General features: G+C 48.0%; 2 protein-coding genes across 2 annotated transcripts; both read right to left on the reverse strand.

Annotated features, from left to right (window-relative positions):
- Positions 1–273: 273 nt before the first annotated feature.
- On the reverse strand, positions 274–13,467 carry LEMD2 (LEM domain nuclear envelope protein 2). The gene is made up of 9 exons (XM_076357857.1): positions 11,748–13,467; positions 10,364–10,404; positions 9,574–9,649; positions 8,252–8,328; positions 7,525–7,604; positions 5,023–5,168; positions 3,873–3,974; positions 3,679–3,781; positions 274–2,492 (listed from the first exon to the last, which is right to left on the reverse strand). Exons 1-9 carry the CDS (start codon positions 13,438–13,440, stop codon positions 2,342–2,344), a joined length of 2,469 nt encoding a protein of 822 aa, XP_076213972.1. The 5' UTR covers positions 13,441–13,467; the 3' UTR covers positions 274–2,341.
- Positions 13,468–18,347: 4,880 nt separating this feature from the next.
- Positions 18,348–22,538, reverse strand: MLN (motilin). The gene is made up of 4 exons (XM_076358054.1): positions 22,422–22,538; positions 20,771–20,887; positions 19,218–19,399; positions 18,348–18,478 (listed from the first exon to the last, which is right to left on the reverse strand). Exons 1-4 carry the CDS (start codon positions 22,536–22,538, stop codon positions 18,475–18,477), a joined length of 420 nt encoding a protein of 139 aa, XP_076214169.1. The 3' UTR covers positions 18,348–18,474.
- Positions 22,539–27,516: the final 4,978 nt, after the last annotated feature.

Genomic DNA, 27,516 nt, shown 5'->3' on the forward strand with positions numbered 1-27,516 from the left:
GTACACACCTCTGCTTAATGCCAACTATTCCCAAAACACAGATTTCATTTGTAACCAAACACCTGAGACTGCTGGCTATTGCGCCGAGATCACCGCGCGTCACAAGGATCTTGTGATGAAACGTTTTCTCATTAGGCTGTCATGCAATCCCCATGCCATCTTCAGTCTTATTCTTAGAAACCGTGAGCTCCCCAGAGCAGGATCTATTTAATCTGCCTGAGCGAAAGCACTTGGAACAATCTGCGACTCCTCAATAAAAATACAGGTAACAAATTATTTGTAATAAATTTATTTTATATATTGATTTACAGAGCTAAATTGAACATGTAAGAAACAGCACCAAGCCAGTGAAATTTATTCTACAAAAACAAGTTTAATACAAAAAGATGACTGCAATGCCTGACTCTTCACTTCTGGATTTGGACGGTTAAAAAAAGCTAGCCCAAACCCCACAAATATTTTAAAAAGGCTTAAGAATGCAGGCACCGGTGTTTGCAAACATTTCTACGGCAGCAGTGACGATCTTGTTACAACATTTTAGAAGAATCAAGGCTGCCTTCCCTTTATCCCCTATTTTATTAACAGTGGAAGAAGCTGGTCATTGTCTTGAAGACAGCTGTTGAGTCTCCTCGTCTGTTCAAACGCCCTCCCCTTTGCAACCAAAAAGAAAATACGGGCTAAGAGTCAACTCCACGCAGAATATTTCCCATTTAATGGGAAAGACCTCCCTGTGTTTTGTTCCTGGAGAAATCTGCTCTCTCCACTCGTTTCGGTTGATGACCGCGAGCAGGAGGTACGTAAGGAGTTCTCTGCAGTCCTTCCGCGGCAGCCCGCGGGGTGCGCAGGTGGAAAACCCCACCAAAGCCAGCAGTGGGGCGGGAGAAGTGCAGACTTCACGCCGGGAGGTGAGCAGGGACCGGCAGAAGGAACCCACCTTGTACGCGGCATCACCAGCCTGCAAAGCGGCGAGCAGGGCTTCGGCAGCCGTCCTAAGCCAAGCCAGAGCCTGGAGAGGAAGCTCTCCCTGCATCCAGCGTCAGAGATGAATGCAAGCGTTCACACCGTACCCGTGACGCTAAGAACAACATCCACTGGTTACGGGGGTTCAAATCAACGCTGGCTTCTCTCCGCAGGTTTTACTAGCTTACGTCAGAAATCAGTTTGGTCCTTGCTGTCTTTAGTGGTGAGCTGGACAGCTGTTTTACAATACTGGGAAGAGCAGATTAGCAGTATCTCTGCCTAGCCTGAACTGCCACACACTGGTGCTGTTTTCTTTGAAACAAACGCTCGTTTGCCGGACATAAAAAGAAACTTAAGTAACCAAATGATTATAGATACAAAATACGACGCCTGCAGCACGAACAGAGGATTGATCGCTGCTCCTTGTACCTACTGTGAGGCTGCAGGAACACTGACTTGGCGATCCCTGTACTGACACTCCACACATGGTACACCCCTGCTCTGACACACAGCACACACATTGCAGCTGCCCAGGATAAACATGTACATTCAGCCCTAATAGCCTTGCCAAAGCTGCTCTTTAATAGCCCATGAAGCAGTCCCTTTGGCTTGTAGCCACAAGAAAGCGCTTTCTGAAGCTTCCTATATCCTTTACTTTGCACCCAAATTCCCCCCACCCCCCCCAGAAATCCTAAAGCACACAGACTGCAGACTTAAAAGGTGTAACAGGGTCACAACCGCTCCTCCGTCCCACCCAACCCAGCCCAAACCACCAAGGCACATCAGACTGCCCTCCCTCTAGGACTACCTTCACCTGACTTTTCCCCCTCTCCCCCATTTTTAAAGGGTGAAGCCGACACAAACATTTTCCTCGCTAGGAAGCAGCAAGTGCTTTCATCACTGTTTTTGTACTGATAAAAACAAATTCTAACAAAATGCATCTTAACTACTGCCACCCTTATGTTTCCATGGGAAATGTTAATCTTCTTTAAACACATTCCCTGATGGACATTGCCACCAGTTGGCCTTTGCAGAATTGAGGTCAAATTTTAAACACCCTCAATATTAGGTATGGTTTGTTTTTTTTTTTCTTTTTAAAAAGTTGTTCTAGGTTTGCTTGCTTACGGAAGCCAGATATCTGCTGGAAGGCTAACTTTGGTGCAATTCTAGCTTCCCACCAGCTCAAGCCCATCTTCTTTCCAAGCCAACATTATTGCCCTGAATTTTTGTGTGTGAAGTTTTTCAGAAAGAAGAGCAAACAGATACGTGCAATCCCCAACCCCAGGAGATTAGGACCGTGACCTGCTCTTTCCCATCACCAGAGAAGGGACTGTCCCCTTGCAGAGGTCCATATCAACAGTTGCTCAACTTCTGCTCCTCTTCAGTGCTCTGAATCCGAGACGTAAGAAGGCTGAGTCCATCTCCACACAAGCATATCTTCTCCTGCTACTCTGTGCGACTCTGTCTGAATCCGTGACTCATTTGAAGCCAGAAAGTCCACAGCTCTCTCCCAGACCCGCTTCATTTTTTTTCTGCAAGGAACAGCAACAAAAAGAAAATAAATTAGAATCGTATCCTCATTGTGCTTTCCTGCTCACAGCAATTGTGGCTGCTGAACAAGCTACTGCTAGCTGCCTCCTGTTCCCTGTGCAGACAGTAAAGGAGATTAAACCAGAATTCTGGTTTAGAAGCAATTTCAGGCCAGGCCAGTTAAACACAGGTCCTGCCTGGGGAGGGGGAAGACGAGACCCTCTGTCAGTACCAGTAATTGACGACTGCCCTGAATTTCAAGCTCAATTCGTATTGTGAAGGGACTCGATTAGCAAATTGCCCTCACCCTTCCTGCAAGCAGAGAGTCTCAGACCAGGGAGGACAAACTGAAGTTCACCCCAGCTTTGAATCAGTGTCTAGTAATTCTGGGCACCACAGACACAGAGACTGGTTCAAAACAGCTGAAATAACTCCCTTTTCCTACTAGTGGTATCATGACTGATAAAGGGTGAGAATGTTGAAGACTTTGCAGCACCCGTAGTGTTCTGCGCCGTTAGGAGAACAAAGTAGCTCCATTTAACCAAAACACAAGAAACATTCCTGCAGAGATGGAGCAAGTGGCACGTAAACCACCGAGAACCAGGTTGCAGCCCTCTGGCCCCACCACCCATGGAGCAACTATCTCGACCACAATTCCTTTTTGAAAAAGCACCAAGACCAGCCACCTCACTACATCTCCCTTTCAAAGCTGCCCAACTCAAACTGGTAACTTTCCAGGCAGCAACATACACAACCACTTCAGAAGAGCCCAACGCCCTGTTCAACTCATGGGAAGGTTTGTTCCAAAAAGCTCAGCACCTGTCCGGAGAATAAGGTGCGACGGCTGCGAAAGAGGATAACATCCTACACACATTAGATGAAGGAGAGAAAATCAGATGCTCCATGCCTAAGCAAAACAAAATCCAATTACTGTTTGATAGAAAATGAAAATACACCTGTGTGACCGCACAAAATATCAGCCCCGGGACTGTCTCATTAATCTGCAGCAGGTTAAGACATAGCCTGAATTATGTCAAAATCCTTTATAAACTGAAAGGCCAGACAGACTCTTCTTGCAGTCCAGCTTCCCATCAACTGTTTGCTCATGGTCTGTTGCCCCATAACTGCGGTTTTTAGCTGAGCAACATCACACTGACAGCCCTCCTTAATGAATAAAATTCAGCTCACCTGCTCTGAGGAGGGATGAGGCTGTCCCGAACGTGGAAAATGCCAACATAGGGGTAACGTTCCAAATTCCGTTCCCATTCCTTATAGTGGTCCTGGACAACAGCTGGAGGGCAGGAGGACAAAACGGTGAGAGACCTCAACATTGCAGGGAGAAGAACAGAGCTACTTGCATTTACACAGCTACTGGATTCTACCTATGATCTTCTTCACCATTTCATACATGGCTTGTTCCTCTTCCTCCATCTTCCGCCAGCGATACCTAAGGAAGATCAGGATCCCCCAAAGAGTTATCAGACCTAGAAGAATAAAAACAAATGGAATTCAATAACTGACAGACATGTACTTGCTGGATACTAGCAGTTTTATTTCCGACACTGCCTCTCCCCAGAGGCAGCTTTTACTCCCTGCTACCCAGGACTGCTTGGAACTGAATCCAATTAACTCATTTTGTTCACCAGTGCAGCTGTGCCCCACAAACACCTTGGTATTGACAACACCTGCAGCAGAAGAGCACGCATGCATGTGGGAAGAGGTAGTCGGAAGGCCTCATCACAGAGGGGTTTTTTTCCCCCCCCCACCAGAAACCCCAGCACAACCACAGGGCTTTATTCTCCAAGTCCCAGAGCTATCTCTTTGCTAGAGGCCTCTCCCGCAATAATCACTTAAGAAGACTGTCAAGCTCCACTGCTTTGAAGATAGCTGCTTGATAAGGAAATAAAGCCTGGGGCTCCAGCACCAGCCCGAAATTCAGGAGATCTATATTGAAGGTTTAGCATTGACAAACGCCCCCATTACGGCATGAGCTAACTTTAGTATCTCAAGTCTCTACAATAAACATAACTACCCCCTTTCACCCCCACCTTGTCTGGCTAGATTATAAACTCTTCTAGTCGACGCTCATCTCTCCTTATCACCTTGCTCAGCAAGACCTCTGTCTCAGCTGGGGCATGACAGACTATTCCAATAAAACCTCTAACACTGAAACGCTACAAGTCATTATTAAAGAGGCTAGAATACTTCACAGCTTAGTGCAAGAAAAGAAAGAAAAAAACAAATCTTTTAGGTAGGTTAACATACTTATTTTGCAGACCATAGTAATGAGTACTTGAGGAATACCCAGATACTTTAAATCAGCAAGCTGATTAGCTAAGTGTTAAGCACTCACAGCACAAGAGCAGGTCTACAGGTCTCCCTCTGCTGCCAGAACAAAGGTTAATTAGAAATTAACTCATCAGCAGATTTATTTCACCTCTGTTAGTAATTTCATATGGCTGGGAAAACGTGCACAGGTTCATCTCTACAGCTAGCAAGGGGAGAAGCTGATTACTAACACCGACGACTTACTCCAGAAGAACAGGAAAAGGTTCATAGTGGCAGTGACCACTGCCCGACGGAAACGGCAGCCGAGCCCCATCTGAGGATGGGCCGATTCGAGACAGAACACTTCCTCCACTTTGGTAACTGGTTCCGAAAGGTCTCTGCCTTTCAACCTGATGGGAAGAGGCAGAAAATCTTCACAGAAGAGAGCAGACACTCCAACTGCAGTCTTTAATCAAGACAGGGAGAACAGACAGACTGCAGATGCAGTAACTCGTTTTGTACACCACATAGAAAATACACCAACATCCTCGCAGCTCCTCTTTCCAGAACATTTTGGGACTAGCTGCTTAGCAAGGAATGGATATGGCTTTAGAAAAGGCAGCAGGGCTGAACTCCCACTGGTAAACTGAAGTCTCCCTCTGCAGACTCAGTGACAGCACCTCTCAGCATGCAGAAGATTAAACTTTAAATTGGATTCCCACCTCCCAGCACAGAGAAATGGAAATGTTTACTGAGTCACTCATCAGCAATTGCAGAGAGAGCAGTTGAGGGAGACTGTGAATGTCCGTGGAGGTTGTGCTGTTTTCCTCAGTACAGATGAGCATAAACAGTTTAGCTAGAAAAGTGACAACGCATCAACTGTATCTGCAGCGAGAAACAGACACACCCTCAGAAAGCATTCATGGCAAAATCGATAACACATCCTCCTGCAAAATCACTTCTACACACCTGCTGTGCTACCCGATGTGCTTTTAACGCACTTCTTTATATACAGATCTACACTGATGCGGTTTCCTTATTAGATACTCTTAGCCAACAGGCATCAAGTGAGAGCCATCAGATTCAGAGGAATTGGACTAAAGGGGATTTTATTTTTTTAAGCGACTAATTCATTCTAGTTTTGCAATGAATAACCTATTAGACAAAGACATTTTCTCAATGTCTTTGAGCGCACAGCTCACGAACTGCTGACAGCTTGTATCTGGTTACTGGATTCTACAGTAGCTGGAGACACACAGTTGTTTCCCACCCCCTTGTCTTATTTACAATCCAAATTCCATTAAAATATTTAAAATATGCAGCAGAATCACCCAGTGCAGAGCTCATTTTCAGTTCTGCCTCTCAGACTAGCACCTAGAAAATAATCTCATGTAGCGTTTGCTAAAAATGCCACCCGCAGGTTTTCAGGCATGCTGAACACTCATTCTGCACGCTATGCAGACTTCGTGAAAGTGGATCCATTCGGCGAACAGCCGGCAGAGTTGCTAATTATGAAAATGAAAAAATGGGAGTGTATTACATCACACGGCTCCTGACATGAGCAGTGCTCCTGTATAAAAATACGAATTTGAAAACTCTGGATCCCAGCCCACCTACAAATCCAAACCTGCCACTAAGGAAGCTATGTCCTGTCCTGGGGATTCGCCACACACCAATAATCAAAGCAGCAGACGCTGTCTGATCCTTAGATCATAGCAGCAGCTGGAGAAATTTTTCAGAGAAAAATCGAGCAGTGGGAATTCATACAAGCTATGCCCACCAACTCCAGCGTTACTACTGTTACAATTCATTTAATCAGAGATACATTTAGCACTGTTAAAATGCAAACAAATGTTCGACTTCAGACTTAACACAGACTGGAGGCAGCCCACACTTCCCAGAGGAAGGTAATGATGTCTGCGGACTCTGGATAACAGTCTGTCATTAGGTTATGGCCTGAATGAAGTATTCTTTTACCTGAAAAAAATAGTATTTCTGCTATTTCTCATGTACTGAAGAGACTGCTAGCCAAGAAACCCAAGAGAAAAAAGCCCCACTGATGATCAACCAACACCCTACATAGGCAGTCAGACCATTCATTTTAACATGTACTGTGTGTTCTGCCAAACAGACAACTGACACTGAAGGAAAGATACCATTCAACAATCCAATTTCCTCTCCTCCTCACCGGGACTTGCTCCAAAGGATCCCAATGCATGGGTGATGCTACCTACTGAAGAGAGTGCTTTGCTGTCCAATAAACCTTTTGGTCAAAGGTTTGATGCAGCTCCACACAATATTGAAGCTCTGCCTACAGTAACTCTACTGAAGAAAAGGCATCTTGGGAAAAGTGAGTATATGAGCAAGTTTAACAAGAGTACAGTAGTCGCAGGACCATGGGCAGGACACCAGGACCACCACTTCTAAACCTTGCAGGAAGCACAACATAACTCGATAGCCATAAGCAGCCCTGACCTCAGATTTACGCCTCATCTGCAAGACGGCGCGTTCACGAACGCGATGTCCCCCAGTGCAAAGGCTGGGAAACAAGACTCCCAAGGAATGAGCTCAGTTGCCAGTTTTTGCTGCAGGGCTGTACTTTTTATTTGGAAGCTTGCCCAGCAAGCACTGACAAAGCCAATCCCAGATTATCTTCTGAAATCTAACGAGGTACGGGAGGCTCTTAGGGCACACCACAGAGGATGTCAAATTATGTATCAGCCAACACCGAGAAACATAACTTTGACACAGTGGGCTTCCACTTACCATATTCCTAAATCCTTGTTACTGTTTAGTATCCAGTGCAAGGCAGCTTCAAACTTCTGTTGGGAACTACCGGTTATATTCTGTTCAAAAGAATCCATAAGATTAGTTCTCCATTCATTTAAAATACTGAACAATATTATTTCATTACAGTAGTGGGAGAATTCATTCTAATACGGTCTGTCCCTAGGTTAATTCTAATCATAATTCTGCAAACTGGAGGAAGGAGAACTAAATCTGAAGGACTGTCTGGACTGAAGTCTTCTGACTATGGTAGATGATGCATGAAGCACTCTGTAAAATAACACTATCCCAGACTGTTAAGACTAACCACTAAATACGACATAATCTTACTGACAGTTTACCATGAAAGAAATGGAATGCTAGATCAAAGCAGTCTGTCTTCTGACACTTTGGGGTATAGAAAAATCCTTCTTCTGCCCAGCCCTCAATCCAGGGAAATTTCTGGTTTCAGAAGACTGATGACTATGGTGAAACAACAAACCATTAAGTTAGATTTACAGGGGCTGAATCGGGGATGTAGGAGAAGATTACTTTCAAAAGAACTGCTGAGAACAGGACTGGCCAAAGAGGAAGCTAGAGATATGGCAAAGAAACAAAACAGGATGAGGAAGTAAAACAGATGGTAAATTGCTTTAGTATCTATTATTTATTGCCTTATAAGAGACTAAGCACTATGTTATAACAAAGCTGTTCACAGCCTACTCACCAGCACATGATCCCTCGCTTCACTAACCCAAATGCATTTGCTTTTTAGATTCTCAGGGTTTCCGCATTCAAAATTACCTGGTAAAAAAAAGTGAAATAGAAATAACGTTTTGAAAAAAGCCCTCGAACAGTTCAGAAATACACTGAACTGTCTGGAAGTGCTATCCTTTAAAATTGGCTATAGCTCTGGGCAAAATGATTACAAGGTAAGATTTATACTGTAGGCAGATAAGATTACGACTATTAATAAAATGTTCAGCCACTGCATATAGGTTGGATAAGGGTAATCAAACCTCATGCTTCAGCGTGTGAGCTACTCAACACAGAATGAGGGGAAAAAAAATACTGTTTCTCCCCTTTGCAGAGTACATAACCACCTCTCTGACCTAATGCCCTTCCATCAGGTATCAAAAACTGCGGTGTTCGAGTTAATGACCAGCATTCAAAACGCTTCTAAGGAGCCAAAATCACAGCTCTACCTTTTACCCAAGCAGAGAAATGCTGGCAAGGAACTAAATCTTCTAAATCTTGCTTCACAAAGTTGATTAAACGAATGTGCTGAGAGACTATGTAAACCTGTTGGAAATTCTGCAAGTGCCGAAGTCTGATTTGGAAAGACTTTGAAATCCTGTGAAGCTTAAGTATCTAAAGGCTTCGGCCTTGTTGAGGTCTGAAATCTAGAAAATGGAACTTAAGCACTTTTACTGATTAATGCTGTTATACGTCTTGCTGAACAAGTTTCTACTCATCCACTGAATTTCTAGCAGCCTTCTCCATCACAAAATACTAGTTATGGACCAGATTTGCTCATACATAGTAGAGACTGGCTGAACTACTGTGCTTGGTCAGCTCCTCAGCTAGGAGAGCCTGTCTTACTCTGCACCGAGAAAAAATAGAGGCACTCGCATCATCAGCTGCCACATTTCAGCAGAGAGCTGGCAATTTCTTAAGTCGCTTTATTTGTAAGAACATATCAGCTTACACTTATCGGCTCTGAGTGTCTTGGAGACAATTTCAAGATGGTGGTAGAAAAGAACCATAAAACTGAATGTTTCTACCTCAAATTCCCAATATATCAAGTGCAAATAAGGACCACTCCACAAGGGCACAGTGATACGAGTGCATTAGCTAAGCACTATTCAGAATAAAAATAAACACATCTTTTTCTATTTTTCTATTACCTGACTTTCTCAGAGCTCTTCAAGCGGAACTGACTGTTCCATAAACTCCTCTCTTCAAACTGAGGTTAAAACTGTCCAGACAGCTGGGAGAGGCCGTTTGCTGAATGCTCATAAGTGTTTTATAATGAGAATTGGAACTTACCAGCTTGTATGGACAAGTAGTTATACAACTCGTGCAGCATGTTCATTATTATGTCCTTCTGTTTAGCTTGACAGAACTGAAAGTCAGAAACAGGTAACAAACATGAGTAGGCCGTCAGCAACAGGACAGCGGTCAGAGTAGCTAAAAATACCGAAACAAAATACCAGCAGTGGGGTTTGGCTCAGTCATGCACCACTAGTTCAAGTTAAACACACCTGCAGCAAAGATCTACAGCTTCTGAATCAAAAGCGAGCTAGCGCATCCTCTGAAAGCACCACCGACTCCCCCAGCCCATAGCCCAGACGGCACCACCAGACATCCCATCTGACCGACCACAGACCGATTCTTTGCCTCCAGAACATCACAGGAGACTAACCGTAACTCCGAATCCAATACGAAATTTTCCTCTCTCCTAATAATACGTTATGATAAAAGAAACAGGGCTGTACAAACACTTTATGATGGAGTTCAGGGAATTAGTTGGATTAAATCTTGCATTGTTAAAGCTGAACACAGCTTTATTGCAAACCAATATCGCTTCTGTTACAACTGTTAAAGAAACTGATTCACATAATTGGGAATTTAAATTTTTATCTTTCAGTCTCTCATACACAGTCCTAATTTAATCTGGCCCATTAATTCCAACTCATCAAGTCACAATTTTTCTGTAAAACGATAGAACGAATAGTTTTACAGCAATACTGATATTGGTAGAAGTCACCTAAAATAATTACTCTTCTGTGAGAATCCCCTATCCCCAATACTTGAAGATAAATAAATATATGCTTACATCATCCGTTCTTTTGTCACAATCCACAGGCAAGAGATTAACTATGAGAGAGAAGGGGAGGGCGAGTTAGCTTGGCTGCAAAACAAGAGCTTTGATCAAGAAAGTAATTATCTTTTTCAAAGAAGGCTCTACTTTAAAGCTTGATTCTGCTATTCTTAATCTCCCTCTACACAGTACCTTGCTATGCAAATAGCACATTCAAAGCGCTGCTTTGGTAGGCAGCACTGAAAGCCGAACAAATAAAACGGGTGCAAGTGATGAACTCTGTTCAGCTGGAAAGTAAAAACTGGGGCCTGGATGTTTTAACAGCTCCTGTTTAAGTAGATGTTTCACGGTCCTTTACTATCCACTGCTTTGCACTGATCTTTTACAATCTAGTAATGCCATTCGCTGCACGCCACAGTCACCTGAAATACCACGGTGATAACAGGGATTTAAATCAAGCCTCCTCAAGGCAAAAGCAGAGGATTTATTTTAGTTGGAGCCATTAGCTCTGCAGATTATGGCCTCTGGTTTAACAGCTCCCTCCCGCCCCGACAACTGGATATACACCGGCCACCGGTCCGCCATGCAGTACTTTCTAGCAATCGTAACTACCTGAGAATTTAAAGAATTTGCAGCTGTGCTGCAAGATTTCTTGCTTCAAAATACCATTGGTTTCAAAATATCTAACAAAGTCGTAAAGGGTGCATCAGAAATTCAATGACATTGGACAGTTTTATTCTGACTTTGAGAAAGCAGGAAAACAGCTTTCCCAGCCCACGCAAAGTGCACAAACACCTACAGGCACAGCATGCCGAGTTTCAGGACGCGCACCTTCCCAACCACCTCCCAGACCCCTTCTTCTTTCAGTTCAAAGCCATGAAATGACAATATTTCCATCTGCTCTAGCTGGGGAACTCTTGCTTTAAAAACCGGGTGACGGGGAAGCCCCTCTGCATTTCTCATCAAAGCCCTGCCACACTTGAAGTAGCAATTCAAGCGCTGTGCTTCTCCCGTGGCCAGAATAAAGGCCACAAAGGGCCGTGCTTTGCAGAGGCTAACATCAAAAACACACAACGGGCAATTACACAGCCATTATGTTACACAATGGACAATCATAAAATACATCCTTGGCCTGGCAGGAACGTCACTCTCCATAAAACCCACGGTTTTGAAGGACTGAAGGCCAAACTCATTTGAAAAAAAGCACACACTTGACTTACTTTCCATGACTAACAAGGTTTCCCATGGGCAAGGGGAGATGGAAATGGGGACAGAAGCAGGGATGTCAGGTTACAGCAATGAGAATGATAAACGCGATGGCGATGGAAGTAATAAAGGGAAAGCAGGAAAGAAAGGCGAAGAATAAAGTTTAAAAACAGGATTAAACCAGTGCACGTACAGTTCTCCTCTCTCCTGTCAAGCCAGCCTGACCCAATCATCTTCACCACGAGGATGCCCAGAAAAATCAGCAGCAGCACAAAGCTGGCGAGGCAAAGGAACCGGGAGAGGTAGTATTCGAGGCCTTTGCCCTTTCCTTCCATCTGCTGCTTGGGGGCTGACCGCAACAAGTGAGTGCGGGAGGTTATTCCCTGTCCTGCTCCCGACGCTTCCCAACGGCTCCCCGAGGCCAGCCCTGCATCACTTGTAGCCCTCCACGGGAACCGCCGGATCAACCCCCCTCCCCGTCTGCTGGGGTTCAGCTCCCTGTCTGCCTCCTTCCAAACACTGGAAGCCAAATCCTCTTTCCCTCTCCCAAACCGTTGACTCGACCCCCCAGGTCCCACTGAGGTGCCCCAGTGGGTGCTGGGTGTCACCTCGCTTTCCTGCCTCCATGAGCTGTTGGAGGAGAGCCCCTTCCTTTCACCTGCTGTCTCCCACTGAGCTCGGGAGCTCTGCCCCCCAACTCCTCCTCCTGACGCGCCCCAATGGCTCCTGGACTTCAGACCCCCACTCTCATCGCTGGAAAGGGGTTTGGAGCTGAGCCCCCCGCTCCTGCCTGGGGAGGTGCCCCAGGGGGATGCTGAGCTCAGCCCCCCAACCCCATCCAGGGATGTTCCCGACCCAGCCCTGACGCCGAGCCCCCCACTTCTCTCTGCAGATGTACTCCACTGGGATGCGGAGTTCGACCCCTGAAACCTGTGCAGGGACGGCCTCAACCCAGTGCTGAGCCCCCCACTTCTCTCCGTTGATGTGCCCCACTGCAATGAGGAGCCTAAGCCCCGAAACCCATCCGGGGATGGCTCTGACCCAGCGCTGAGCTCCTCGCTTCTCTCTGTAAACGTGCTCCATTGGGACGTGGAGCTTGGCCCCCGAAACCCATCCAGGGACGCCCCCAGCCCAGTGCTGAGCCCCCTGCTTCTCTCTGCAGACGTGTCCCATTGGGACGTGGGGCTCAGCCCCCCAGACCTATCCAGGGATGGCTTCGACTCAGCCCCAAGCCCCCCACTTCTCTCTGCGGATGCACCCCAGTGGGAGGGGGGGCTCAGCCCCCCAAGCCCATCCAGCGACGACCCCAGCCCCCCACTTCTCTCTATAGACGTATCCCACTGGGAGGGGGAGCTCAGCCCCCCAAGCCCACCCAAGGATGCGCCCAGCCCGGCCCCGGCCCCCCCCCTTCTCTCCACAGACGCCCCCCACTGCACCGAGGGGCTCAGCCCCCCAAAGCTGTCCCGGGACAGCCCTCCGCCCCGGCCCGGGGGGGACCCCCGGGAGTCCCCCCAGGACAGCCCGCCACCCTGCCCAGACGTCCCCCAGCGGGACGTGGGCGGCTGCCCCCCTTCCTCCTCCTCCTCCTCCTCCTCCTCTTCCTCATCCTCATCCTCCTCATCCTCCTCCTCACTGTCGCGGGCGGCCCCGACGGGGGGGTTGAAGCCGGAGCGCTGCCGCGAGGGCGAGGCCTGCTGCGGCCCGGCGGGGGTGCGGGCCGGGCTCGATGGCGCGCCGCGGCCCCTGCGCCTGGCCGCCGCCACCTCGGCCCGCAGGCAGCCCAGCTTCTTGACGTAGACCTTGCGGGTAGTGGCGGTGATGGGCCCCGGCCGGTAGCCGAGCGCTATCAGCTCCTTCCGGAGCTCCGCGTCTGTCAGCTCCGCCATGGCCGCGGCGCTGACACCAGGCCCCACCGGAAGCGCTCCGCAAGCAGGGAAGCGCGGGCGCCATCTTGGGAGGGGCCCGCCGCACCTCCTCGGGCGGCCATCTTGGGAAGGGCAAATGCGGGGCTCACGCCGCCGCCTCCGTCCTCACGGTCGGCGCCATGTTGATAAGGGAGGCGGGGAACGAGCGCCATATTGAGAAGGTCGAGGGAAAGCGCTGCTTCCCGGATACCGCTCCCGCCATTTTGTGAAGGCAGGGTCGCTGATTCCGCCATGTTGGGGAGGTCAGGAGCCCTTGCAGAAGGGGAACGGTGCCGGGCGGGAGCTGTTGCTCATCTCAGGAGAGGGGAAAGAGGGGAGAAATGGAGAAAGCAAAGGGCAAAAGCAGCCTCAGTATCTGGGGCCGGCCAGTGTCTCCGCCCCATCACTCTGGGGGACACTGCTCAGGAGCAAGCAGGGGGGTTGAGCACCTCTTGCCTCACTCTGACCAAGCTACTCCGACGTTTTGACACTTTTAGGGACATTTATGAGGAGAAAGAAATGTCTTTCCCAGCTGCCTGCTGCCCCCCCCCCCACGTTTTCCTCATCCCTCTCATCACTGCCAAGTTACAGTCGTTTAACTGGCACCCGTCAAGTGGGCTGGAGCTTTGCCACCGCTTTCGGCAGGATCAGGATCTGGGTCCTCGGGATATTTGCTGGGGAAGGAGGTTACTTGCATACTTTGCAGCCTAAAAAGGCAAAACCAAGCGTCAACTTGAAAATTTATTTTGGCAAGGCAGTGATGTACAGTAATTGCTTTTTCCTGCTGCCGCCTATAAAGAAAGTGATGAAAGTGGCTGAAATACTGTGGCGTAATATCGGCATTTAATTAAAGATAATGAAAAAGTAGTGATGCATGTGTGCAGGCTGTCTGTGCGTCGCTGTTTTTATGATCGACGCATGTTACCGGGGAGTGGTGGAAACTTGGCGGTCCCGCAGCAGTGGGACCTGCCGCGAGTGGGAGCTGGAGGGGGCTCCGGGAGAGCACAGCGTGGACCACCACCGCTTGCGACCATGAGGCTGGGGATGCTAAGCTGTGCCTCCGCGACACAAAAACTTCTTTAGGGATACCCCTCCTTTCACGCTCACTTTGCCGCCGTGCCCTTCTTGTTTAGGGCATCAGGCAAAGCTCGCCTCGCTTTTCCTGATTTATGCAAGAAAGCAGCAACAAGATGTTGAGATTTGTTAATCTGGTTAGCAACAACAAATATACACTTAGTAGAGGCTAGGGAGCCCATTAAAAGAGCATACTCAGTTCTGATGGGAAGTGTGAACGTGCTAAGCTGAGCCTCCCCTGCTCACTAACTGGAAAGCACAACTGACAGCTAATAATTTGGAGTGGTGTCTAATGTAAATACAGAATTAGAATATGCTCTTTGTACACATTTTTTGTAAGCTTACAGCTTTCAGTTTGGAGAAGCTCTGCCTAGACATGCAGATGCATGCTGGCATCTAAGCCTGAGCTGATATGAGCTCATGAATCAAATGAACTCCTCTTGCTTTGGAGAAAAAGCACAACAGCAACAAAAAAAAAAAAAAACCAAGCCTTCAACTTTTTCATGTTTCTGGATGTCAGGGAAGTTACACCAGGACAGAGTTTGGCCCCGGAGCCTCATGGCATGACCTTCGGAGTGGAGAACATGGGAGTGGTGCTCGAGAACTGGAGGGCTGGGGAAAAGCTGTGATTCCTTTGCAAGTGGTGCTCGAGAACTGGAGGGCTGGGGAAAAGCTGTGATTCCTTTGCAGAAGGGAGGTTGGCGGCGCCGATGCTCAGCAGGAACAGATGCCTCTTCTTTGTGGAGAGAAGTCCATGATCCCTCTCCCTTCCTCCCTAGCAAGGCAACCCTTGGGAGCATCCCTGCCTTCCCTGGAAGGTATGTGGACACCACAGAGAAGGCAGCAGGAGAAGACAGCCCTCTGTCTCTCAGACGTGACAGAGCCTATAGCCCCATGGACAAGCACCTAACTGTTCCCATCACCCTGCCCACAGTGCCGATGATGAGGCTGACGGTAGAGTTTCTGCTTTTTGCAGCCCCTTCGTCATCCCTACAGCTCTGGGCAGCAGCAAAGGCTGCTGGGGCGAGCACAGGCCTGCTGATGCTGCAGATGGGCTGTGATGCTCAGAGATGCTCAGCTGTGAAAAGCCAGTTTCCCAGCCCACGGTGCAGCACTCGAATATCTTGGCTGTAAATATCCTGAGCTGGATGTGGGAAGATGGGACAGCGAGGAGAGGACAGCCTCCACCTTCCCTGCTAGCCCAGAAGCTGCCTTACGCCTGCTGGCAGTGACTCAGATATCGAATGGGAAGAGCAGGCATGCCATGCCGTCTGCTTCTCCTCCTGAAGTATCAAGACAGGACTGGTGTAAGCAGAGGGGTAGAAATAGATCTGCACCATCTTCATAAAGTGCCTGAAGAGGGGAGTGTGCTGCACCCCAAAAAGCATGGGCAGCAGATGAACCCTTCTACCCCTGACTGAGGGGCTGCTGGAAAAAACCCGCCATCCCACCCTGTCTTCTTATCCTATGGCATTTGGACGACAGTCCTGCATATGTCACCAGGGGAAGTGTCAAATCTTACTTGGAAGCCAACTGTGCCAATTTAACACCCTGTCACTCACAGCCGCGGCACAGGTGTGACCCAAGAACACCGCTTCTCATCCTCCCGATCGTATGTCATGTCCTCAGCCTGCCGAGCTTCTTACTAGGTTAGAAAGTCAGTGCTGATTTCATTCTTTTCTCTCCTTCTCCTTGCCCTGCCTCTTTCCCCCAACTGTTTGGCTGCTCATCCTGCCACGAAACTCTTGTTCGGTTTCTGGAGCAGCAAGATCTTCCTACCTGCTTGCAGACATGGACTTAAGTGCTGCTGGCTGCCAAAGCAGCCCTCCAGGGCACTGGGGATACAGATCTGTCCTGCAACTTGGAGACCATTTTATTTCTCAACAAGAAATATAGCCCTGACAGTGGGAGCCATGCCTGGAGGATGGTTGGGGGTCCATTTACCTTCTCCTTCCAGCAGATGGATATCTGCTTCTTTCCCACTACTCAAGCCCCTGAGGCTGGAAGGAATTTACTTCCAAAAGCTGAAGCCCCCCTTGCACTTTGGTGCCTATTTGAACAGCACAGTTATTGCTGCAAGGACAAGACAACGGGTTCATACAGTTGCTGTCACAACCAGCCATACATCCCTGAGCTCATTTATAGCTGGGTCAACTGGGAAGAGCCGTTGGCACAGCTGATGGCCAGGGTAAAAGCAGACCTTTGCTGCTGCAGCTTGTCTAGGTCAAAATGTAAGAGTAGAGGGAGCCATCCCTGCAAAGTCACATTGGCGGATCTCCCTATGGAAGTCTCTGCAGCATCAGCTCCACCATCACCGTGGTGGGAAATGGTCCAGGGAGCAAATCCAAGAGGCTCATGTTCACTTTCTTTCTTGCTGTCACTGGGCAACGTTCCTTCCTGGATGGCACAGGGGAGCTGTCGGCCCAGAAAACCACTTGAGTAAAAGAGCTGGGCAAGAGGGGATGCTATAGAGACAGCCCTGACCTGCAGTGGAGCTTCTGTAGGGTTTTTAGGAGCAGTTTGCCCTTCAAGGGGAAACTCTCCTTGTTTTCCTGCGGCAGGGCAAATTTAAACCTGGGGTAAAGGTTTGGGTCTTTCAGAAGGAATGTGTCAACAGTGTCCCTTTTTGAAGCAAACAGTCTTGTCTCTGATCTCGCTGGACACTGGTGTAAATGTGGTGCAGGTCCTCCGGTGATTTCCATGCTGGATCTCCCATCGATATCACTCCACTGCAGACTGATTTGCACTGGCTGAGCTCCTGTAGCAATACATGCAGTTGCTTTTACTTTCAGCCTAATGGAATGTATTATTTTCGATCTTCCAACCGCTCAGACTCATTTATAGTGATTTCATAGCTCAACCTGCCTCAGCAATAATCCCTGCAAACTTTGAGTTACACTGAGCTGATCGTTCCATGGACTAGGACTATGCCTTTGAATCAAATGTTAAAGCTGGAATCCACTCCGTGCTGGATGTTGCATTATACATTGGGAGATTTCTTTTCTCCTAAGGGATGGCTTGCAGCAGAGAGCATACCGAGGAGTGTTGTTCTAGCACAAACACAGCTATTTAAATGAGCCACAGTGAGAACAGAATTTGTGTTAGGTTGGGAAGATAAAATTGGATTGAAATTGGATATATTCACATACATACCATTGCTCTCATCCGTCCTTACTTTACATATGTTGGATTTCCTGCTGCCAATATAGAGAAGCAGCTCTAAAATAAGCCAAAGGTATGTAAATGGAGAGTAATATGTTCCAGTGGAATTACGATTTCACCTCTAGGTTTGTTTGAGAGGCAGAAATAAGGCCGGAGCTCTGCCTTGTTTCACACACGCTGTGCCTGTTCACATCACAGCTATGGGAGAGGTGCTTCTCACAATGTTATTTAGATTTATATCGCCTGGGTGAGTAAGAGGGGGTTAAGAGCACAGGTAGGAACTGCAAGTCAGGGCTCCTGCTTTCTCCCAGCAGTGTGGGAGAGGGTGCCCTCCCGCGTCCAGAGCAGGGAGCCTGGTGGGGATGCCTGAGTCCCCCACCCAACACTCCTCACCCTGTGCTTGTGTCGCCAATTTGGCTGGGAGACCCTGCAAATATTTGCCTCAGTTTCCCTCGTTGCCAAAAGGGAGGGCTAAAACTTATTAGTCCACAAAGATTAATTACTCAGGCTTTGCAACATGCTTTGCACTTCTCAGAAAGACGGTGATGTTCTCTAGAACTAGAAACCCTCCCTCTCTTCTTTCCCACACTTGCTGCTTGCCATCTGGCTGAGAGGCATGTAGAAAAGATGACACAAATCCTCCATTTAATTATACTGCACATTTTATTATCTCACCTCAGATTTTGTTGTTAATCTCTTTTACAGATTTTGTTTACATTAGTGGAGTCTTTTAGCTTTAGCAAGCTACATCGCTTTCTCCTCTGATTCTGCAGATACCAGTCAGCTAAGAAGAAAAGAGAGGAAAGAATAAGTGTCCTTAAATTTGTCATTCAGTCTTTCCTAGGCTTTATGTATTGTTTCCTCCTCCTCAGCTCCCCAGCTATAAAGCTAGAAGGCAAAGTGAAATCAGCACAGCCAAAGCGGAATAACAGCTCCCACAGGGATAGAGGGGACCCTCGTGTTTGGGACGTTTAAGCCCAGATAAGACAAAGGTCCAGAGATAACACTAGTGAGACCTATTCCACCACCCCCCAAGTCTGCAGGCAGGAATAGCTGCATCACATACTGCCCCTGGATATTTCCTTTTGCAATTCCAATACACTAAGAGCAAAGCCCAGGGCTGGATTTGTTAGCACTCAACACCTCGAATTGCAGGTAATTCTAGCTGTAATTATTAGTGTTAAGCCCCTGTGCAGGGAGCAAGGTGTTCAGGTCTGACTGCAGGCGCTGAGCTGCCTCGCAGGTGCAGCTTGCATTAAAAGCTCTGTTGGAAATTGCATCCTGAAGACTGAGGATTTTTTGGGAGGAGGAGTAGGGAAGTGGGAAGCAGCGCCAAGGAGAGCTGCCGGGAAGTGTTGCAATGCTGCTAACAGTCAATACCAGCTCTAGGGCACAGACAGCACCCTAAGAGAGTGAATAACCTTCCCAGAAGAAGAGCATGTACATGAGAGCGGGTGGGGTATCTGAGGACTCTGTAAAGTGAGCAAACATGACACAAAAGCCCTTCTGAGGAATATAAATACCTCCGTAATAATGAGCTGGTGAGAGGAGGGAAAGGCAGAATTCCCAAGGCAGAAATCAACCTCCTGACAGTACTGTCTGGGGTGTCCTGTAACATCTCTGCTAGCAGTTTCTCCAGGACATCTTGGTATTTTTCCAGCTGCCTTGGGGTGAGCCACATCCCGGCTTTGACAGGAACAGCTAGCTGTGGAGGAAGCCAGAAAAGTCAGAAGGAAAAGCTGAGGGCAGCACAGGGAGGCAGGTTGGGTTGCTTTGACCCCACTTTGCTCAAGTCGGCAGAGGGTCTAGGGCTGATTTGAAGGGAAGGGGATGATCCTTATATGGGGAAAAGCAACATTTTTAAGCCAATGCAACCTTGTGCTGTTCAGAGTACCAAAGTTTTCATGCATTGGATCATTTCTGGGCTGGCTCAGAAACACAGATAAAGGTACCTCCTGGCAACAGAGATCGTAAAGAAGAAAATAATTTCTGAACCCTATAATCCTCCACTATCTCACACCTTGATCCTTCAAGCCATCAGCTTTACTGATGCTGGTGAAGCACCCTGCCTCCAGACTGACTGCCTTTGAGCCAGCTGTGGCTCAGCTGTACCTGAAGTAAATAGAGTTGTTCTGGTCATGGCTGCAGGCACAGGAGAGCTTGTGGTTGCAGCGGGGGGGTGTTAGACACTGCGATGTGCCAGTTATTTAATGCTTTGAACTGTGAATCCTTGCTGTTTAAATCCTATTATTGATTGTTGGTGCACCACGTTTGCGAGAGTAGTTGCACATTAACCTGCATCTTGGCCAACTTCCAGTCTAGCTAGTCCCGCTGCCTGTCCCACTCAGTCTATCCCGCAGTTTGGGGTGGACCTATACTCCTTTTGCTGGCAGAGAGAATGGCTGAGCTCACCGCAGGAGCGGCTGCACGGACAGGGCAAAGAATTCCCTGTATTCAAGTGGAAAAGCGCAATTTTCAAACTTGGCTAACCAGGTCAGCATGCCTTTGAGGGCTTAAACTGGCACTTAAATCCCTAAAATTGGCAATTTTCTGCTCTGTATACAGACTTTGGGGGGGTGTGGCTGCATGGGTCCAAGTTTACAAATCAGGTCTTGCCAGTACAGAGGACTGTGAGATCGGAGGTGACACCAGGCAGCTAATCTGGAGCTGCATGAAAAAGTGACAAGTTAAACCTAGAGCTGAAGCAGAGCTGCGAATTCCTGCCTTGCAGTTGTCTTGGTGTTCACTGAATGGCAAAGAAAGACCTCATGTTGTTTCCATCTTCCTAAGGGAGAAGCCAGGTGGGTCTGGGGGGTGACCAGGCTGCTGAATGTCTGAGATAATTTATAAGGTGGAGGTAAAACCTTTCTCTGATGCAATCTTGCTCAGTTGCCTGGCAGGGCTGGCAGGAAATGGGTGGTATTCCTTTATATTGACTGAGCTCCCTGATAACACCCGCTGTCTTCTCACACGGGTTATCTACTCCTCTGTAGCCAGGCCCTGTGGGCTGACTCTTGGGCTACTTGTCCCTCTGTGTGTCCTCGTGGGCTCCTTAGAGTCACATGGTTCAACGTACCTGGATGGTCTTGACCTTGTTGACATCTGCACCGGATTGCTCAGAGAAGCCTTCCTCTTCCAGCTGCTGCAGCAAGGTCAGGGATTTCTTCTGCCCTCCTTTGTTCCTCTCCTTTCCCTGCGACTTCACAGTAGAGAGCAAACGGGGCAGTGGTGCTGGGACGCAGCATCGTGCGGGTACCAAACCCACTTCAACAGTGTGATGCCCAGCATCCAGGAGCCTGCGGAGCTGGGCACAAAATCAGAGGGACTGGAGGTCTAACCGCTGCCTGGAGCCAATGCGGCATTCTTCCCCAGGGCCACAGCTCACTGGGAAGGGACCCATCAGCTGTGGTCAGTATGGCCTTGGGGACTGTAATTCTGACATGCAGCAGGGGCTGCAACGTTGGGTGTAAGGTCAGGTTACAGGATTGCATGTAAAGATCTGTAGCAAACTTAACACTTGTAGATGACTCCTTTGATCTGTGCAGGATAACACTGTCAGCAGGATGTGGTAGCCAAGTATACTGACCTTACAGAGCTATTTCAGAGGGCTGGTCCTGGTTCTGTTCTGTAGCAGTGGCAATGAAGTTTAATAAAAGCCTGCACAGCCTCATTGCAATTGGAGAGCTCTGTGCAGACGTTATGTATTACCAGCCTTTCTTGCAGGTCTGTAATGTCAGTCCTTTCCCGTTTATGGGGCTAAACCTGGCTGCAGGACCCTCCCTCTCTTCTGAGCCCAAAGAGAAAAGCTAAAATTGCTTTGGGATATGATAGACATGAGGGGACATGTAAAATGCAGCAAAGGCTGTGCTCAGTGTTAAACTGACTGCTTGCTGCACGCTTGCTTTGGTTTGAATGCATGCTCAGAGGAGAGGACACAGCCTTTGGAAGTCTGATTTCACCCACGTACATCTAGAAGTCCCTCAATCACCAGCAGACACATAGCTACAAGGGTTGTGATATATGAACAAATCAATCTGGGGACCGTGCGTGGGTCCCCGTCGCCTTCCTCAAGGAGACTGAAGGATGACTGTACTCCCCACAAAAAGCAATTGCTATCCAGCGAGCGGATAGCTGTTGGAAACAAGATTTCCCCCCAGTATCAATGGGTTGTGTCGTGCGGGGGAAGCTCACTTTGGCTGTGTTTAAGAAGATGCAGTCTCTGAGGCTGCCTGCCTGACACCTTTCAACAGTATTAGATTCACATCAAAAGAAAAAACATTCTCCTCTCTGCACATCCCAGAGGTGACAACCATCTGGAGGATGGTTAATTATTTGTTACAACAAAAAGACCCATCAGTATGGTGATGGGAGGCTGCAGCTTCTCTATAAAAATTACAGCCACTAGCATGGAGGAAAGAAAAATGAGACCCACTAGCTGCAGATGATAACCCACACAGGTCTTTTAGTTCTTATGTAAAGGAGTCCAGGCTCTTCCTTTCTAGTCTCACATCTTAAAAGTTGTCTCTGCCCTCTCCCATAGCCCTTAACTTTGGGACGAGTGAGGGACTGCCAGTATCATAGTATCTCCTGTTTGAACAGAAGGGGCAGATGCTGGGGATGACAGTGGCACGGTGTGAATTGGCAGAGCTTGGGGGATGAGGGAGGAAGAAACACCTTTCCTGGTTTATTCCGGGCTCCAGCCCCTGCAGGACATTTCTCGGGGTTACCTGCATTTTCTGGAAGTCGCTCTGGGTGGAAAAGGGCACGAAGCCTTCAGTCTGTTCAGCCAGCATAGACACCACGTACACCAAGAGCAAACTGGCCACCACCTTCTTTGAAACCATCAGGACAGTCTGAATGACACAGGAAAGAAGACACCAGGGTGACAGAGGAGACGGCCATTTGACAAGAAATCCCTTTGGCTTTTGATCAGCTGCAATCTAATTTATCCACCAGCTAACTAGAGGTATATTTACTCTTCCAGTTGCTCCTGAGCTGAGAATAGAAGTATCTTGACTGACAATTCTCCTCTCAAACCTTTTTCTGTAAACAGATTTGTTCTTGAGCAGCATCTCCAGAGACTTCAAGCCCAGCCCTTCAGTACTTTTAAAGACTCCCTCTGTTCTGCAAGCTTTAGCCCTCCAGCTGTACTGGTTTAAGACCCACATACATCCAGAGCAAAACGCTCCCATCAGTCCCACCGACAGCAAGGGAGACAGAGTGGTGCTGTAAGAGAGAAAAACCTTAAGACAGCTGTTTTGTTAAATTGTGTTTTCATATTCCTTACCCCTGAAAACCTGCCTTGATGGACTGAATCTTTTAATAAGCTTCATTGGGTCCAAGAGAGCTGGGAAGGGCATTTGCCAGCCTGGCTCCATAACAGCCTAGTGTAAAGGGCTTTAAAAACTACCTTCTGAAGTGATTTAACAGAGACTTCACGTCAGAAGAGGACTTACGTAAACATTAAATGTTCTCTTTAAATATTAAAATATTCTCTCTGGACGAATTTAATGAAGTCTGGTCCCATAGCTTAACTACTCTACCTGATTGGAGCCTGATCCCTAATTAGTTTCAGAAACCTCTGGGTTTGGATGTTATTGAAAAGACATTGCTAGGTCAAATTTGACCCCTAAATTAGATTTCCCATGAATATCAGCTAGTATTGAACCGAAGGCCAGTGGAAGTTAATAAACATTCCCTTTTCGTAGCACTTGCCAGTCACATCCCTCCGCTGTGTGCCAGTCCAGTGGAGGGCTGACGGCGAGCGAAGGCGCCTGTAGCCCCTCTCCTCTCCCTTGGAGAGACTTCTAACTGCTTAGGGCCGTTTCCCCCCCGCCCACCCATGCTGGGTCATGAAAGCTCTCAGCTGCACTGGGACATCTCCCTTGTAATACAGCATGTTGATCTGCATATGTGCTGATAACACGGTGTTATCTCAGTAGCATCAATCTTTTGTGCCTTTTCATTTATTCTATCACTGCAATAAAATACTGCCATATACAAAGAAATAAACCCAGTCACCTCCTTCATCTCTTGTTGACTATCCTTTGTGAATTGATTCGCTCCCTCTTCCGCTGGAGAAACACCCCCACATTAGTCCAGCCAAAAAATGTCTTTTCTGAATGTCCCTTCCTTATTTTGTAAGCAGGACATGTCTTTCAGACCTGAGATCTCTAGCTCAATGTCTCTCCAGGCAGATACGTACTTTGTTGTCAGTGAATTTGCTTCCCAGCTACAAAGAGAGCACAAAGCAGGAGGGTCCCAAGTTCAGCATCAGCCCAACAAAGTACGGCGGTTGCATGGGGCTGGGTGCAGCATTGCCCAGCTCTGCTTATGCCTGCGTAAAATAGGGTGAAATGCCAATTTGGGGGCAGGAGGGGTGAACATCCACCTGGTACTGGTGTGAGCACAGTGACAAGACAGTACATTTAGCTACCGAGCTGTCTTCTGAAAAAATCGAATCGTTCAAAGCAGCTCCCCGAGTGCAGAGGGCCCCCAGGGCTCCCTGCGCCTCTGCAGCACGCGTCGGTGTCTGCTGGGTGCTCACGACAAGCAGAGAGGCAGGAGCTGGTGGAATTGATGCTCCCACGATGGGGGATGAGCAGAAAACACCTTTCCCCTTGTTTAAGCGTCGATTTTGTTTCCTCCCTTCTTGTCAGAGCCCTCTCTGCTGAAGCCAACACGTGCCAGTAACACCAGCACCTATCTGAGCACCCATGAAGTGCCACCCCACCGAGCTTGCAAATGGGAGCAGAGACCAAGCACCTACCTGGCGAGCGCAGCCACGGGATGCTGGAGGTCAGACCTGTTCTTGCTCCCGTTCATGCCTGGATGCTCCTGCTGGTTTTCCCACCCTTTATATACGTGTAGAGGCACCGGTGCGCGATCACTTACCTGCACAGGTGCCCACATTTCCATCAGAGCTGACGAACGGCTGCCTGGCATGCATGGAAACGGGTTTGCCAGACAGGGAACGTTGTTATCTGCATTGGATTTTTAAGTTTCTCATTTCCAGGAAGATCCCCTTTCCTCCCTCCCCAGGCTTCTGTCTTTAGGCTGGCAGCTGTTCTCGGTGGGTGCCACAGCTGGACAGGGTCTCTCTCTCTCTCTGCCTCAGTTTCCCCATCTATAAGATGGAAAAATTCCTCTCTGCTTATCTTTTTAGATCATGAGCCCTCCAGGATAAAGCATGTCTGATGTGACTGTACTAGTGGTAAAACGATGCCTGTGTCTTAATTATATTTCTACTGTAACGTGGACAAATCACAATAATAACAATGAAGCCACAAAATAAGCATAACGCAGAATGAAGTTTAACCCACCAGCATTACAAAAACACTGATTTAAGGTACATACCCTGGCAGATTCTAGAGCTAAATATTAAAATAATAAATAAAACTATACATGCTAAATCTATCACCAAAGAGTTTTATAAACTGAGCAGACAAGTGGGGAAATATCAAAGCAATCCAGGGGATTTATCTGTCCATTTTGAGTCTTCATGCGGCCCCTTTTACCATCATAACTGAGCATCTCGCAGTCCTGGACACACTGAACCGCCTCGGGACACAAAACTGCGCACTGACATCTCTCTCCAGACAAATGAGGTGCAGAGAGAGCAAGTGACTTGCCTAAGATCTCATCTTTGGTCTCCCAAGACGATCAGACAGGCGGTGATGTTGGAAGGTTTGGGATCAGGCCAGAAACGTCCTGGTGCTTCTCACAGACAGGTGGCTACGTGCGAGGAAACCTGAGAGGAACCAGCTAAAAACAGGCGAGATGCAAGAGGAAAAAAACGAGTTGGGGAAGCAATTAAATACTCCCGCATCAAATGGCTTTACGGGGTGTTATAGCAGGGGTGTGCAGTGGCGTTCCTGCCTGGCTGGTCGAACACTAAGCACTGGCAGCGTTTGCTGGAGACAAGGGGAAAAGAGCTATTGCCCAAGCCTGTGAAATGACTTTTCTCACCTAGCTCCATTGCAGCGAGTCAACACGTGTACACGCTGCACTGCACGTTGGTCCTCACAAGGGACTTGCTGCTGTCACTACAGTCAATAACGCTCGATTTGGGCCAAACCCCTCCTTAAAAAATGTGGCAGTCGCTAAGATGCTTCCCAGATCCCTGCGCATTTACTGCAGCTTATCACCAGGCAATGAAGTGGTCCTAGCTATAAAACTTCCAGAGAGGTCAATTGAGTTTTTCTCCCTGGGACCATGTTTATGTGTGTTGATGAAAAGGAGACTGCACGATAGGTTATTTTTTTCCCCCTCCCATTGCTAAAGAATCTGCGCAAAGCCCATTTGACACTGGTTCTCATTTTAATTGACTTTTCCAGTATTTTTTGCATGGTTATGATGGATGCAGCTGACGAGTCAGCAGATGGTGTTGGGAAGTGACAAATTAATTACCAAGAAAGGTCACTTTTTCAAAGCACTAAACTTTCCCATGTCTTGTCCCCTTTTACCTCAAAAATGTGGCTGGCTGGCAGGTTTCCCAACCATCTGCGATGAAGCTTTCTGCATTGGAAAGGACAACCTTTAAAATAAAAAGGGAAGATGAAAATTAATCATACCTGTATTAGTTGGATGCTGTCTGCCAGGTTCACCTCTTAATTATGCAAGAGTACGCAAAAAGGAAAGGAAATGGAGAACTGAAAATAAGGGACCTGACTCCAAGACTTCTTCAGTGGAAGCGCCGGAGTGGGTGGGAGCAACAGGCACCTTTTTGCTCTAGGTTTGCCCAGTCCATAAAAGCAGTTTTTGGCATGTCCCCATTGCCAATGCAAAATGAGGATAAATGAAAATAAAAATCACAGCTGGAAGTCTCACTCCCTAGCATTCTAATGCAAAAAATCTGTCCTGCTGCGGTCCCTGTAACCATTTGCAATCTGCAGCCCCCCTGAAACTCTCTGTTTTTTATGAAGCAAAATTGCAGCAAAGGTTAGAAGCTTAACAAAAATATGATGTACAAAATGGAGTTGCTTGCAGTTCTGCTCGTACCTAAAGTTAAACGTTTAACTTTGGGAGCCATAATTGGGAGTAATTTTAACAGGAAACTGGCAGTAGTAGTAAAGTCCATTAAGCCGTGCATCAATTGCAATGTCAAGGAATCAAGGGAAAATGAGCTCCCTGTGCCAGCGACACTGAGCATTTGTCTCCATGTCCTGTACTTTTCCCTCCAAGTCGCTCTGTGCTGAGGGTATTTTGGCAAGTGGGTTGCATAAAAAACAGGAGACAGAAGCCAATGCGAGTCTGAAGCTGAATTTCAGCCCTAGGCTAACGCAGCGGGCAGAAAGCATGCGGGGAGAGCGTGAAGGACTGAAATGCTGCACTGCCTCTCCACCTGACTCTTGGTCAGGCATTAGGGTGTCCCCCAGCAAAGCTTCCAATTTTGGGGTGAGCGTCAGAGCCGTAGCACTAGCCCTCACAGCCACAGTGGGCCAAATCACCCTCTCTTTCCCCATATCCGACAACCTCCTTGGATGGGGCTGGCACATATAAGAAGGGAGGACATGGCTTCATGCACGTCCAGTCTGCTCTCACAGCCCCACCAGACCCACAGCAGCCATCAGGCTTGGAAAAAATATGGCCCCCAGACCCAGTTCCCATTCCCAGTGCCCACAGGAATATCTGTCTTGTCCCGCTCACATTAAACTATTCTCGCTTGGAGTCAGATGGGTCAAAAACGTGGCGCATGCTCTGCTGAATTGAACATCTGCAGTCACACAGCTGAAGTCGACGTAGGCAAGGAGTTCATTTTAGGCTCCCTGCTTTGGAAGTAGGAGCAGAAAGCTCATTCTCACAGCCCAGGCACCATCCTCC

The sequence above is a fragment of the Aptenodytes patagonicus genome, chromosome 22, assembly GCF_965638725.1.
Source record: "Aptenodytes patagonicus chromosome 22, bAptPat1.pri.cur, whole genome shotgun sequence".
NCBI classification, from domain to species: domain Eukaryota; kingdom Metazoa; phylum Chordata; class Aves; order Sphenisciformes; family Spheniscidae; genus Aptenodytes; species Aptenodytes patagonicus.